At 39.6% G+C, this 14,704-nt stretch overlaps 2 protein-coding genes across 2 annotated transcripts; both read left to right on the top strand.

Annotated features, from left to right (window-relative positions):
• Positions 1–3,995: 3,995 nt before the first annotated feature.
• LOC101156336 lies at positions 3,996–5,126 on the top strand. The gene is made up of 3 exons (XM_004073767.4): positions 3,996–4,159; positions 4,345–4,455; positions 4,630–5,126. The coding sequence occupies exons 1-3, from the start codon at positions 4,108–4,110 to the stop codon at positions 4,863–4,865; spliced, it is 399 nt and encodes a 132-aa protein (XP_004073815.1). The 5' UTR covers positions 3,996–4,107; the 3' UTR covers positions 4,866–5,126.
• A 3,660-nt stretch (positions 5,127–8,786) lies between these two features.
• On the top strand, positions 8,787–11,685 carry LOC101156589. The gene is made up of 3 exons (XM_004073768.4): positions 8,787–8,930; positions 10,880–10,990; positions 11,180–11,685. Exons 1-3 carry the CDS (start codon positions 8,879–8,881, stop codon positions 11,410–11,412), a joined length of 396 nt encoding a protein of 131 aa, XP_004073816.1. The 5' UTR covers positions 8,787–8,878; the 3' UTR covers positions 11,413–11,685.
• Positions 11,686–14,704: the final 3,019 nt, after the last annotated feature.

Below are 14,704 nucleotides of genomic sequence, written 5' to 3' on the forward strand. Positions count from 1 at the left end.
GTTTAATTACATTTTTATTCAGCAAAAACATTTTCACAAATTCATAGTTAAAAGTCAGCCACGTTGGGTTATTTTTAAACCAAGATAATTGGGTTGAAATTAAATCATGAAAAATTTGTATTTCTCCATAAAAGGAACATAGAAATACTTCCCAACATGAGTAACTAAGAATTGGGTTGAAGAAGTAACCCAAGTGTTTTATAGCTTATCATGGGGGTCCAGTAGCGGTTTTAGGCACGGGGCAAAAGGGCGATTGCCAGGGGCACAAATTTAAAGGGGGCAATGGAAACAAAAAAAATCTGCACCACTATCGTTTTTCTTTTATGTCTTATATCACAGAGTTTGTAAAGGAATAAAACCTGCAAATTAGCATCCCCTGCAGCTGCACACGCTCCTGTCTTTGAGAAGGTGCCGCTAATGTGTGTGAATTAACCCTTGTGCTATCTTAGATGACCCCCCCTTAGATTGACATGTTCTCCCTACCATGACAAAGGTGGATAAAGGAGAAAGATTTCATGTAATCCATGGACACCAGTGAGGATCACAAATCATTGAAAAAAAAAAGGTTCAGAGCACTGTCTAGTGGGTCTAGATGACCCAACTCCCAATGTTAAAGTGCCTAGGATAGCACAAGGGTTAAAAGGGCAGCAACACCTGGATCACTGCTTGCTTTTAGATTACTCACCTTATGCTAATGATGAGTACTTGCACAGTGAGTTAATTACTGCAGTTAGTGCAGAACTGCCACTGGGGGTGTCCAAAGTTTTTGCAAAGAGAGGGTGAGGCAAAACCTGCATTTTTTAACCCTTATAATAACACTTAATTCAAATTAACTATTGAAAGAATTATTTCATGTAATGGGAAACTTTTAATTTCTTTACATCGAACAGAAATCCATCGTTTTTACCAAAATTACTTTTAAGACCAGAAATAAAATGAAGCAATCGACGGTTTTGAAAATAACCTTTTGTCAATATTAAAACTGGGCTCAATGAAATGTTTCCTACTGTATAATTCATGATTAAATACTGTAGACTTCTAAATTTAAATCATGTGACCAGGATACTGACACAGATTGATAACAAAAACAAAAACAAAAAAACAGTTTTTCTCATTTGGCCCTTTAGCCCAGTGGTTCTCAAAGTTTTTCTTTGGAGGAGGAAAAATGTTCACACACACCCCCGCACGAAAAAACTGTGACAAAAGAAGCCAATGTTCAACTTTAATACCACATCCGAAACTAAAACCTTCCTGATGCTATTAAAGTTGATTTCAAATCAAATTTTATTTCCTTAATATCAGATAATAATAAATTAGGCAAATGATCAAGAAAATGGTACAGTTCAATTTTAAGCTACACAGGTGCTGTGAGGCAGAGTAAACCCTGACATCTTCAGCATTATATATCGTGTTTATAAAATGATTTTTCGGAAGAAAAAAAACAACCTTTGAAGCAGGGTTTTTTCTTGAGCTGCACCTCTATCCCTGTAAAGAGATGAAACTGGATAAACATCTTTCGACAGTCGGGTGCCATCCCTTCCTCCGATTTCTCCTATAAATATCTGTCGTTGCATCTCTGCAGTGACGGAGTTCTGCATCTCACCTGAAGGAAGCTTTCTTCTCAACTCTTTGAAGAGAACTATGAACCAAATGACCTAATGAAGATGGGAAAACGCCATGACTCAATAATTAAACTGTCGACATAGAATAAAGACCTCATTCAGTAACATTGAAGATTAATTTATTACTTCTACTAATTAAATGATAACAAATTTTGGAAACCTACAATGCAAAACCATGTGCTATGCCTAAGAGAATTAGTGATCTTCTAACTGCAGGTAATTAACAACGAAGAAGAAGAAACAGCTCTGATAGTTTCAAAATAAAACCAGGTGTGCTAAAGAAAAGAAAAAACAGGTGCGAAAAACGTTTAAAAGAAACCAGATGTGATCAAATAATAATAATAAAAAGATGTGATAAACATCAAAATAAAACAAACTATGATAATGTAAAAAAGAGACAGCTGTAATAGAGATCAAAATGAAACCAGGTGTGATAAAAGAAAAGTCTAGGTTTGTTATAGATTAAAATAAAAACAGGTGCCACTAAAATAAAAAAAAAGGAACAAATGTGATCAAAATCTAACTACAACCAGGTGTGATTAAACAAAAAAACAGGTGCGATAAAAATAAAACCAGGTGCATTTACAATAAATAGAACCAGATCTGATAAAGATCAAAGTAAATTTAGGTGTGAAAGTGACAGCAGATTAGCAGACATAACCCAAATAAAACATACGAAATTTAAAAAGACTCACACACAAGAAGATTTCCAGGCTAGATATTGGTAGAGTTTTTGCAAACATTATTTATTTATTTGAAAGGGACAGGACAAAAAATATTGTGACACTTTCAGATGAATGCATTATTGAAGTTGAAGCCATGTGATTTGATATATTCATTCTTTGATTAGATTGAGTTTAGTGAAACACGACATTTGGTTTAAAGCCTCATCATAAAAAGTTAAGCAATGAGATGTTTCATTCAAACATTAAGCTCAGAAACTTTATATGATTTTTGTTTTTAACGCTTTATAAGTTTCTTCTTGTTGTGCTCTACGTAAGGGGTTAATGGCAGACAAAGTATGCATTATCACTTTTTAACGCACGCCGTGGAAGGCCGAACCATCTGACACGAAGCGAAGGACGGTTGCTTCCGCGAAGTGCGTTAAGAAGTTATAATGCATACTTCGAAGGCCATTAATCCACTTATCCCATGGTCACTTACAAAAGAAATAAATATTAACCAGTTTTTAGTCCTTTATTCAGGGATATAAAGCGATATTTGTGTGCTGATCATCCCGATGGGTTGAATAAAGTAAATCAGTTCAGAGAGAAAGTTCACCTCTTACCGCTTGTTTTTGTCCAGATGAGGAAGCTAAAGGTTGTTTTAAAGAAGCCAGCACACTGATACAGAAGATTTAAGTGACTGGAACTTATTTTTTCACCGTGCGGTTGTCCTGTGGTATATCACTTTTTAACGCACACCCAGCAGCCAATCAGAAACGAGTATTCACCCAGACCATGGTACAAATATAAATAAACAACCGCATTTCTGAGTAATTTTGTTTCTAATGTTGATGTTGGCAGGAACATCCTATACAGCAGTGTTTTTCAACCTTTTTTGAGCCAAGGCACACTTTCTCCTTGATCAAAATCCCGGCACACCAGAATCCAAAAATTAAAAAAAGGAGAAACTCTATGGTCTGTATTGATGTACAGTCCACCCACAATCTCACATGCATTTTTGTGATAATTTTGGCCAAAAAAGCTGGAAGTTGCAGCTGTTTTTTCTAAATGTTGTAATAAAAGTTAAGTTATGTCTCTGAAGACTCTCATTCATCCAGGCTGATTCCATCATAGTAGCAGGTTTAGGGGCTGTCGTCTGGACTTGTGGACATCTGGACCTCTGTCAATGAATTGACAAAGTCTTTCGAATGAGAGGTCAAATGTCTTCTAACTTTAAAAAACTAAGTCCAGATGAAAGCCCTTAAACCTACTACTATGATAAAAGTTAAGTCAGTTTTCAGTGATAATTTTCAACTAAATTATTTGAATTTTTTTTCCCTTCAGTTAATTAACATGCAATTTCATGTAACCTCACAAAAAAACAAACATATTCTTTTTAAATAAGATTTATTTTTTAAAATGTTGGTGCTTATACGTTGGTGTTTTAAAAAAAGGGAGGGGGGGGTTGAAAGTTCAAGAGTATTTGGCTCTTCTTGTCAAGTGAAAAATTTGAGATTGGAGGAAGAAACTGCTAGAATTACTTGGTGCCAGTTTTGTTTTGTCAAAGGTTTTCACTTTGTTTTTTCTCAAACGTATTTGTAGTAATCCATACCATAATAACTTATCTGTGTGAAAGTACAGCATAGATATCTACTTACTGTTTAGCACCATCCCTTCTTCTGATGTATTCTATAAAAACCTGGTGTCACTCATGCATCTCTTCAGTTACCTCTGAGCTTTGAAGGAGTTTTAAACCTCATCTGAAAGAAGCTGTCTTCTCTATTTTTGGGGAGAACTCCAATCCAAATCACCTCACAAAGATGGGAAAGCTGCTGCTTGTTGTTGCTGTTGCCATTGTGTCTTTTATTGTTGGTAAGACGAATTTATATTTTACATACTACTTATGGTTTACTTGTATAATAAAAAGCTTGAAGTGTTTGACCAAAAACGGACCTATACAAAATAAAAGCCTCATTTAAGTATTACATTGAGAAAACACATAAATACATCTGTCTGTGTTGAATCTCTGTTTGCTGTAACTTTGTGTTTGTTTCCAGCCGAGTCCCTGGTTTGCAACAAGTGCTCCTTTGGTCTGCTGGGATACTGCATGAATGCAGCAAATGAAACCTGCACAGGGAATAACAATACCTGCTATACCTCTGTATCAAGTAAGTCCTATCTTCACTGAAGGGCCACAATTCTGTTTTGGCCACTCAGTTCTAGTGTCTAATTAAAATACATTCCAATACAAGATTATTTGTTAAGGTCAAACAAAAATTTAATTGATTTAAAAAGGTAAAAAACACTTTTCCAGATATGAAACTCTACATTCTCTTTTTTAGCCTTCCCATCTCTCTCAAGCTTCAAGGGTTTCAACCAGCAAGGCTGTACGTCTAACTACACCTTCTGTGGCACAGTCTACGCTTCAACATTCTTGGGAGTCGACTTCAACAGCTACTACTCCTGCTGCAATGCCACAGACAGATGCAACCCAGTGGTCAGCGCCGCCCCATCCAGCAAAATGGCTCTTTCTGCAGCCATCGGTGCCTCCATCCTGGCTTTCATGTTGAGCATGTGATGACATCACAACAACCAACTTTCCTTATAATCTTCTGAAGTCTGTCTTAATCCAAATGAAAGCTCTGTTGAAATTGAAGGCATGTGATTTAATAAACTTCATCTTTGATTAGAATCAGAAAACACAACTTCAGGCATCATGGAAATTCAGCAATGACATGTTTTATTCAAGCATCAAGCTCTTTCTGTGATGTTTGTTTTGATGCTTTATAACTTTCATGTTGTGATCAATATATGAATAAACGACTTTGTCTCTGAGTAATTTTGTTTCTAATGTTTACATTCATGAAACTTCTTAAAGAGGCCTCAGTTCGATCATTACATTATTTTGCTGTTTTGAGCAATATCGGAGTTATCCAGCCGTACAGTTTAGATCCAGATTCCAGCTCAGATGAGGCAAAACAAAGACGTTCATGGATCCATTTGATGTAAGATCCATGGATCTTACATCACTGCTACAGTTCGCCTGTAAGTGTCTGACCCAATAAGTAAACTGTCGACATTGAACAATGACCTCATTTAGTTACATTAAAGATTACTTTATTACTTATACTAATTAAATGATACATTTTAGAAACCCACAACATAAAGCCATTTGCTATGACTAAGAGAGTAAGTGAAGCCAGACTGATTCTCTAACAGCAGGTACCGGTAATTAACACACGTGATCAAAGTCTAACTACAACCAGGTGTGATTAAACAAAAAAAAAAAACGTGTGATATAGAATAAAATGAAAACAGATGATATAAAAATCATAATAAAATCAGGTGCAATTGCAAAACAAAAAAAATAGAAGCAGATGTGATAAAGATCAAAGTAAATTCAGGTGTGAAAGTGACAACAGTTTAGCAGACATAACCCAATTAAAACGTAGAAAATTAAAGACTCACATACCAGAATTTTTCCACAAGAGATTTTGTAGAGTTTTTGCAAACTTTTTTTTTTTTAAAGGGACAGGAAAAAAAACATTTTAACAGTTTAAGATGCGACCGATGCCATGTCAGGCCATCTGGCAAATAGCTCATTTGCAGACCAGGTCCCTGAGACTTGGTCTGCCCTTTTCTTCACTGACTAAAGTCTGAATATATAGCACAATAAATTGTTTCAAACAAGCCAAGAGGAAGACAAGCAGGCTCTTTGAAAAGGTATTTAGAAATTGAAGACCCTGAAAATGTGAAACAACTTCACCTTAGTACAATGGTGAGGAATCTGCCATACGATCCCTCACCCATGGTGTCCTTCCCCATCCTACTGGGGAGGGACACCTTGCTAACAAAGAAGCAGTCAATAACAGACTGGTAACATTTTTTTATTTAAAACCTGTGTCATGACTAGAACGTGGAACGGACCCAGATGCTGAAACCCAGAAGGCAGAGACAGGTAAGTGAAAAGGTAAGTAAGATGTAACAAGGAGCGAGACAAAGTTCGTGGCTTGGGTGCTAGATGAGTGGCATGGCTGGTGGTCTTGAGGAGCACGGCGGCTCGGTAGATGCGTGGCGTGGCTGGAGAACTTGAGGAGCACAGAGACTGTGGCTCACAGTGGCAGGCGGCGTCAGCGGTGGTGAGCTGTGGCTGCTGCTGCTGCTGCTGCTCGAGGTGGTAAGGCTCAGGTGACTCTCGTGGCATGAGAATGAAACCTGAGTGCAGAAGACGAGACGAGACGAGACGAGACAAGATTAACTCAGACAGAGACGAGGGGGCCAAACGTAGAGCGCTTCTGGAGACTAAGCACCATCAGGGTTAACGGACTGGCGAAGAATGATGAAGCTGGGTCTCCTTTTGTAGCAGGTGGCTTGATGAGTTGAGTAGTCACAGCTGAGAAGAATGAGCAGCAGAGCTGGAGGGGGAGGAGTCTGACAGGCCACCATGACAACCTAAAGGTAAAGCATCTGTCTATTTAAGTTAATTAAGGATCCACATCCTCAGTCGATAAACAACATAAGTCTGTTTGGGACTTTTTCCCTGACATTCGGAGCACACACATTGTAACTGAGGACATCTGACATTTTAATTCACAAATCAGCTTTTCTGTGTTTTTTTCATACTAGCTTTGTTTTTGTTTCCTGTCGAGTCCCAACCCCGCCTCCTTTGGTCTGATGAATGCAGCAAATGAAACCTCCACCAACATTAACAGCACCTGTAGGTCTGAAGTAACACGTGAAAACAAATACCTAATGTTTGTTCGTTTGAACAAAAACTAGGTAGTGTGTTCTTGTTTGAGTTCTGTCATCCCAGAGCCACATTTATTCAAGTTTTGGGCAACCTTTGTTGGTCGGCAAGTTTGATTCTAATTAAAAAAAACTAATTGAAACTGGTTTTCTGGTTACAGTTATCAGAACAAACTCTTTTTTCTTTACAACTGAACATTTTCACTTTTACCTCAATACTCAACCCATCACTATCAGATGTCCCTGGCTTAACATACTGTGTACCAAACAACACAGGCTATGGCATATCCAGCTCTGCCACATTCCTAACAGTACCCTACCACTACAGCTACTCCTGCTGCGACACAGACAGATGCAGCTCGACCCTGCCCCATCCGCAAAATGGCTCTGTTGCCATTGATGCTTCTGTCCTTGCTGTCACGTGATGACATCACAACTTTCCTTACGATCTTCTGAAATCCGTCTGAATCAGAATGAAAGCATTATTGAAATTGAAGCCATGTGATTTGATACATTCAGTCTTTGAGTAGATTTAAGGTAGTGAAACACAACGTTGGGTTTAAAGCCTCATCATGAAAGTTAAGCAATGAGATGTTTCATTCAAACATTAAGCTTAGAAACCTTAAATGATGTTCTGTCATGTTTACGAGGAACGAAAACAGGCCGAGTTGCTGGAACCTGGAAAGATCACGGACACAAGAATCAATGTAGTCATAGATTTATTGTCCAGGAGGATAGACAGTCATTCAGGGAGGTGTTTGGTGGCTGGGTCCAATCTGGGGAGGAAGAGCAGAGAAGGGAAGGGGAAAAGGAGGAGAAGATTCTCCCAAGTACCATGACAAGTTTGTTTTTATGCTTTATAACTTTCTTATTGTTGTGATCTACGTATAAATAAACAACCTCATTCCTGAGGTTCAAAAGAAACCACTATCAACTGTGAATCTTATTGTCAGCTAGAAGTTAAGATTTAAATAAAATAGAATGAATTGTTCCACCCTTACTGGACACAGGTACATAGGCCACTACTACAGGTGATGGAGTTGACTCCTTATACAAGTCATAAGACAGATCAAATCTTGTTCTCATCTTACATCAAGTCAAGCTTGAGAGTAAACCAGACGGACCTCTTTGGTGTCATCACATAAATATTTTCTTGTCAGGCTTGTCAGCCGTGTTTGGGTGGCAGTTTAGCTCAGGTGTTAGAGCAGGTCGTCCCCCGAGTGCTGCTAGTCTCCCGCTCCCCCTAGGGGATGGGTTAAAGTGCGGAGAACAATTTCCCCATTGTTGAATAAATAAAAGTAAAAATTAAAAATAAAAATTAATCATTTCAAACCCTTGAACAAGTCAGTCGTGCAAGAGGTTGTCATGCTAAATACGATTCAGGTTGCTCTCATAGAACCATAAATCAAATGTCTGAAGTGAAAGGTCATTTCTGTCAAAGAGCTTTTGGTCAAACTACCTTTAGGTTCACATTAAGCCAAAAGTAAACCAAAGTTGCAAAATATTTGGCTTTAATTGTTCAATGAAAACAACCAGACTGCAAAAGAAAACGGAAAGATTTGCATTGTTAACATTTATTTAGTCAAAGATTTTCACTTTACATTGCTCCACCTCCACAAAAGTATGCAGCGTCAGCAGTTATCTATATGATCATTTCCTTGAGATAACAATGAAAAAAAAGAAACCTGATAAACTTGAAAGGAGTTTTGGTACCATCCCATCTCTTCATCTATCTGATAAATATCAGCTTTGCCATGACAATCTCTTCAGTTAGCACCGGAGTTTGGACCTTATCTAAAGGACTCTTTCTTCACTAAGAACTGCCAACCAAATCAACACAGGAAGATGGCAAAGCTGATGTTTGCTGTTGTAGTTGCTGTTGCATCCCTCATTGTTGGTGAGAATGATTTTATATTACTCCTTTTACTTGCATAATGAAAAATAAGACATTTTGACCAAATAAAAGAACAGTCAAAATAGAAAAAAAACATTTAGTTAGAATATCTGTATTAATCATTAATTAATAGAAAAAAATAATAAAGCTCTTGCATTGAATTAAAAAAAGTTTTCGTTTTTTAAAGTCAATTTTGTGGAACTCTAATTCAGGAAACTGGAGCAGATTTAAAGAAAACGAAATTCAAAATTGGTCATATAATAACTACTGAAAACTAAACCTGTAAATAGAATTAAACTGTACCTCTTAAAATAGATTTTAACACTTTACCTCAACTGAGATGACAAATACATCATAATGCAGTGAGGAAGAGATTACTGCAGTAGACTCTAAGCTACAGGAAAGAACTGACACCAGACCACAACTGCGAATTGCTAGAAGTGTGCTTCAGCTCCACATATTTCCAGTTCAGTGGAAGCTTCTACAGGCAGAGGCACGGCTGTGCTATGGGCTCATTGTGGCCAACTTGTACATGGAAGAAGATGAGAGAAGAGCTCTGGAGTCATTCCCAGGTACCACTCCAAGTCACTGATTCAGAAATGAGAACGACACTTGAGTCAAGATCAAATGCCAGGAAATGGAGGCCTTCACAGATTGTATCAACGCGGTCGAAAAGAACATCAGGTTCACCCGGGAAGACGCAAAGAAGAACATCCTAGCCTTTCTAGACTGTGCAGTGATCATTGGAGATGACAGACAGCTCCAGGTTGAAGTGTACAGGAAGCGTACTCACACAGATCAGACCTGTACTTTGATTCAAACCACCCTTTACAACACAAACTAGATGTTATCAGGACTTTACAACACAGAGCCCAAGAGGTGCCCACAAGCTCTGATGGAAGGAAGAAAGAGGAACAACATATCCGTCAAGCCCTCCGAACCTGTGGACATCCCAACTGGTCATTCACCAAATCCCAGCATACATGGGAACAGGACAAAAAAAGAAGCCAAAAGCGAACAGTATTTCCATTCCTTATATCTTGGGCCTTATATCTTGGATTTTCAGACAACACAACATCCCAGTTCACCTCAAACCTGTTAATACTCTCTGACAAAAACTGGTTCATCCAAATGTCAAAATTCCCAGCTACAAACAGAGCAATGTTGTGTGCTGTATGCACTGTAAGGAGAACTGCAATGAACAGTACATTGGAGAAACCAAACTACCTCTGCACAAAGCGGCTGTACCAGCATCTCAGAGCCAACTCAAGAGGACCTGAGTCTGCAGTACACCCTTATTTGAAGGCCACAAACCACTCCTTCGAGGAAAGTGAGGTTTGAATTTTAGCCAGGGAGAAAGGATGATTTGAGCGGGGAGTGAAAGAAGCTATCTTTGTTAAGAAAGATAAACCTCTCTTAATAGGAACGGTGGTCTCTTTATTCTTCCTTCTATCTACAGCAGTGTTCTGAAACCCAAACAAACCAAACCAGTTTCACCTGGTTATTAACAGCTGAAAGAGATGACAAGGTTGGGGAGGGTCTCCACTGTCTCCCCAACTCCAGCTGAGGACAAAGGACTCCTAATGACCCAAAACCATTTAGTCTACGTAAACAATACTATCCAGTTTCAGGCCTGACTCCTCCCCATGAACACATATACACCAGCTCTTTTACTGGCTATTTCAGAATTGACAAAGCCGTTTAGACAAAAGGGGGAAACGTTTCCAACTTTAAAAACCAAGTCCAGATTTTTAAACCTACTACTGAGATCATAATGACATTTTTTTTAAATCAAATTCTATTCAACTCAATTCAATTTAATTCAATTCAATCTTTATTTGTATGGCATTTTTTCAACTAATGATACCCAGAGTGTTTTTCACAAAATCAAAATCTGATTTTATGACTTTGCTGTCCTTTTTGCTGTAACTTTGTTTTGTGTTTGTTTCCAGCCGAGTCCCTGGTTTGCAACAAGTGCACCTTTGGTCTGCTGGGATTCTGCTTGGGTGCAGCAAATGAAACCTGCCCAGATGCGAACAGTACCTGCTTTAACTCTGTTTCAAGTAAGTCCTTTCCACACTGCCCGAAGGCCCACAATTCTTTTTCGGCCACTCAGTTCTGTTTCAAGTTGGTAGGTGTCTAAGATTCAAACACAAGATTTTTCTTCTTTCACTTGTTTAGGTCAAACAAAATAAAATTGATTTAAAAAGGTGAAACAATTTTTAAAATGAAACTCTACGTTATCTTTTCAGCCTTCCCGGCAATCACAAGCTTCAAGGGTTTTAGCTTCCAAGGCTGTGCGTCTAACAACTCAGGATGCGGCGCAGTCTTCACAAGCACATTCTTGGGCACCACCTACTCCACCAACTACACCTGCTGCAGCACAGACAGATGCAACACGGTGGTCAGCGCCGCCCCATCCAGCAAAATTGCTCTTTCTGCAGCCATCGGTGCCTCCATCCTGGCTTTCATGTTGAGCATGTGATGACATCACAACAACCAACTGTCTTTACAATCTTCTGAAATCTGTTTTATCCCTTAATAAAAGCTCTGTTGGAACTGAAGCCATGTGATTTGAGCTACTCAGTCCTAGATGAGGTTTAGTTAATTTAAACTCAACTTCAGGCTAAGAAACTCATCATGGAAGTGCAGCAATGACATGTTTAAGAAAAACATCAAGCTGTTTTGTGATGTTTGTTTTTTTGCTTTGTAAGTGTCTTTTGATCCAAACAGGAATAAAAAATCTTGTCTCTTACTATTTTTGCGTCTCATTTTTACTTTGATTAAACTGCTCAATAGCATGGTCATGTTATAAATCATTTGTAAATTTTATTGTTTACCTGCATTCATTTGAATACTTTTTTGTGGCAATCCTGCTGGCCCTGGCTTCGGTGGCGGATGTAATTACCCAGCGGGTGGTTTTTGTTTATCTGCTATACCGTGCGGGTGTTGGAGGAGTCCTGGCTGCCACTGCTGCTTCAGCAGGGGTCTTGGTGTGGCAATGACTGTGCACCCTCCCTCCTTTAAAATGATTAAAAACTCATGTTTTCACCTTTTCTACTTTACAGTGACAATAGTGACTAGGATGGAAACAGAAGTGAAAGACATTCCACGTGGTAAATACAAGAAAATAGATTCCGGCTCCGGTGGGGATTCAAGCTGTTCTTGTTCTCAGGATGTTCATGACAGCACGACTTTCAAATGTTCCTGCCAAAAGAACGTCGGTGGACAAACTCTAAAACAAGGAGTAGCTCTACAGCTGTTAATTACATTTTAAAAAAAATGTTGACATTTCAGAAATCTAAATAAAGACCTGACTTAAATGAGAAGTGCAGATTCCTGTGCTCTGTCATTGCATCACATCTGCTAGTAAAAATAAAAAAGAGAGCATTTCATCCTGGTATCTATGGGTATTTCTTTGTTTTGTAAATCTATAACAACGTCTTTCAACAAATTTACCTTAAGTTTGGGCAAAGTTGTTCATGGTAAGGTTGAAAGGGACTTATTGGATATTGTTTTTGATATTGGGGGACTTTAAGAACTAACATGTGAACGCTACCTTAATGTGGTGGGGGAGTTTGAGAGCTCGAGTGAGCCCAGGAGCTAAGCTGTCTGGGGCCTAAGCCCCTGGTAGGGTCACCCATGGCAGACAGGTCCTGGGTGACGAGCCAGACAAAGAGCGGTTCAGAACCCCCTGATGATGAGTAAAACAAGGACCCGATTACGTCGCCCGGATTGGCGTCACCGGGGCCCCACTCTGGAGCCAGGCCCAGGGTTGGGGCTCGCAGGCAAGCACCTGGTGACCGGGGCTTTTCCCACGGGCCCCGGTCGGGCACAGCCCGAAGGAGCGACGTGGGACCACTCTCCCATGGGCCCACCACCCGTAGGAGACCTCAAAAGGGGCCGGTGCATTGTGGTTTGGGTGGCAGTCGAGGGCAGGTGCCTCGGTGGCCCAAACCCCGGTCATGGAACTTGGCTTTTGGGTCATGGAATGTCACCTCTCTGGGAGGGAAGGAGCCTGAGCTGGTGCAAGAGGTTGAGAGATACCGTCTAGATATAGTCGGGCTCACCTCCACACATAGCCTGGGCTCTGAAACTCAGTCCTTAGAGAGGGGTTGGACTCTCTACCACTCTGGAGTTGCTCAAGGTGAGAGGCGGCGGGCTGGTGTGGGCTTAATCGTGAGCCCCCAGCTTAGCCGCCAAGTGTTGGAGTTCACCCCAGTGGACGAAAGGGTCATGTCCCTCCGCCTTCGGGTGGGGCACAGGTCTCTAACTGTGGTTTCGGCTTACGGGCCGAACAGCAGCTTGGAGTACCAGGCCTTCTTGGTGTCTCTCGAAGGGATACTGGAAAGTGCCCCAACGGGGGACTCCATTGTCCTCCTGGGGGACTTCAATGCCCACGTGGGCAATGACAGTGCCACCTGCAGGGGCCTGATTGGTAGGAGTGCCCCCCTCTGATCTGAACCTGAGTGGTGTTTTGTTTTTGGACTTCTGTGCTTGTCACATCAGGACACCCTAGGCAGGAGGTCGATGATCGACTTTGTAGTTGTTTCAGGCGACGTTCGGCCTTGTGTCTTGGACACTCGGGTCAGGAGAGGGGCGGAGCTGTCCACCAATCACTGTGGTGAGTTGGATTCGCTTTTTTTGTTTGATTGCAAGAGACTGGACAAGATTCACATTTACACTTTTATTGTTCATAATTTAATTTGTTGACAGACCATGTTATACCAACATAGAAAAAACCCACTGCAAACAGTAACACAAAGGGAAAAAGAAGATAGGACAATATTCTGTCCAACAGTACAGGCAGTGCAGTAGGAATTGGTGTTGTCTTCCTACACCTCTTGTCGTTCCTGTATGTTAGGCCATAAATTCTCATCCACATCACAGCGAATATCCTCTCTTGCAATGCAGCGAAATATGTTTGTCACATTATGATAACTTGGTCAGCCATTTTGCAGTTAATAACTTATACGATGAACTAATGACTAGGTGTTTTGAGGACTAAGACTATTGCACAGTGAACTATATAATACATTTCGATCAACGTGACATAAACAATTGATAATGTAGCAAATAGCAGAGAATTGTACATAATCATTTGCATGGATATACCAAAGCAATTGCAACTTGTTCTAAGAAGTGAGAAACTGCTTATATGATGTGCACAAGTGACAACATGATGTGAAGATTGAACAAATAGTTTTGGGAATTTCATTCTGATCTGAGAATTGTACTAAAGCGACTGAGAAAAACTGTATTAGATCTGTCAATCAGGTTCTCAGTCATCTCAAATCTACTAACATTGGCTTGTTTTTCCTGCTTCCTGCATTGATAAGACCAAAACATTCCATTGGTGTTCAGCATTCCCCTCCCATTACAGCGTACCTTAATGGCCCTATTTTTACATGCAAGAATGACAATGCCTTCATTTTTAGTGGTAAAGCCTGTTTTTCTTAATTATTTTTTTATATGCAACATCACCAGCACATGAACTGCTAAATATCAGATTACTTGGCTTACTATAATTCATGAACTTGTTTTATAATCAGTTTATTAAAGGCCTCTCTATGTTACTTTCATTTGCTTCTATTTGAAATGTGCACAAAAGAAAAGTCATAATACTTGAAACCTTTTAGTTTGTTGTCATTATGAAGAAAAGAAATTGTACTTCTGTGAATCAGATCTTAGTATAATTGTAAGGATCCAGTAGTTTAGTTTTCTTTGTCATGTTTCTGGTTTCCTTTGTCAGTCACTCCACTTTGAGGTTCATGATC

The sequence above is a fragment of the Oryzias latipes genome, chromosome 11, assembly GCF_002234675.1.
Source record: "Oryzias latipes chromosome 11, ASM223467v1".
Taxonomy (NCBI): domain Eukaryota; kingdom Metazoa; phylum Chordata; class Actinopteri; order Beloniformes; family Adrianichthyidae; genus Oryzias; species Oryzias latipes.

What these genes read in the sequence shown, in the direction of transcription:
- LOC101156336 (XM_004073767.4), top strand. Translation starts at nt 4,108, where the DNA reads ATGGGAAAGCTGCTGCTTGTTGTTGCTGTTGCCATTGTGTCTTTTATT. An exon ending in CATTGTGTCTTTTATTGTTG is followed by an intron (nt 4,160 to 4,344) that starts GTAAGACGAATT and finishes GTTTGTTTCCAG; the next exon opens with CCGAGTCCCTGGTTTGCAAC. An exon ending in CTGCTATACCTCTGTATCAA is followed by an intron (nt 4,456 to 4,629) that starts GTAAGTCCTATC and finishes TCTCTTTTTTAG; the next exon opens with CCTTCCCATCTCTCTCAAGC.
- LOC101156589 (XM_004073768.4), top strand. Translation starts at nt 8,879, where the DNA reads ATGGCAAAGCTGATGTTTGCTGTTGTAGTTGCTGTTGCATCCCTCATT. An exon ending in TGTTGCATCCCTCATTGTTG is followed by an intron (nt 8,931 to 10,879) that starts GTGAGAATGATT and finishes GTTTGTTTCCAG; the next exon opens with CCGAGTCCCTGGTTTGCAAC. An exon ending in CTGCTTTAACTCTGTTTCAA is followed by an intron (nt 10,991 to 11,179) that starts GTAAGTCCTTTC and finishes TTATCTTTTCAG; the next exon opens with CCTTCCCGGCAATCACAAGC.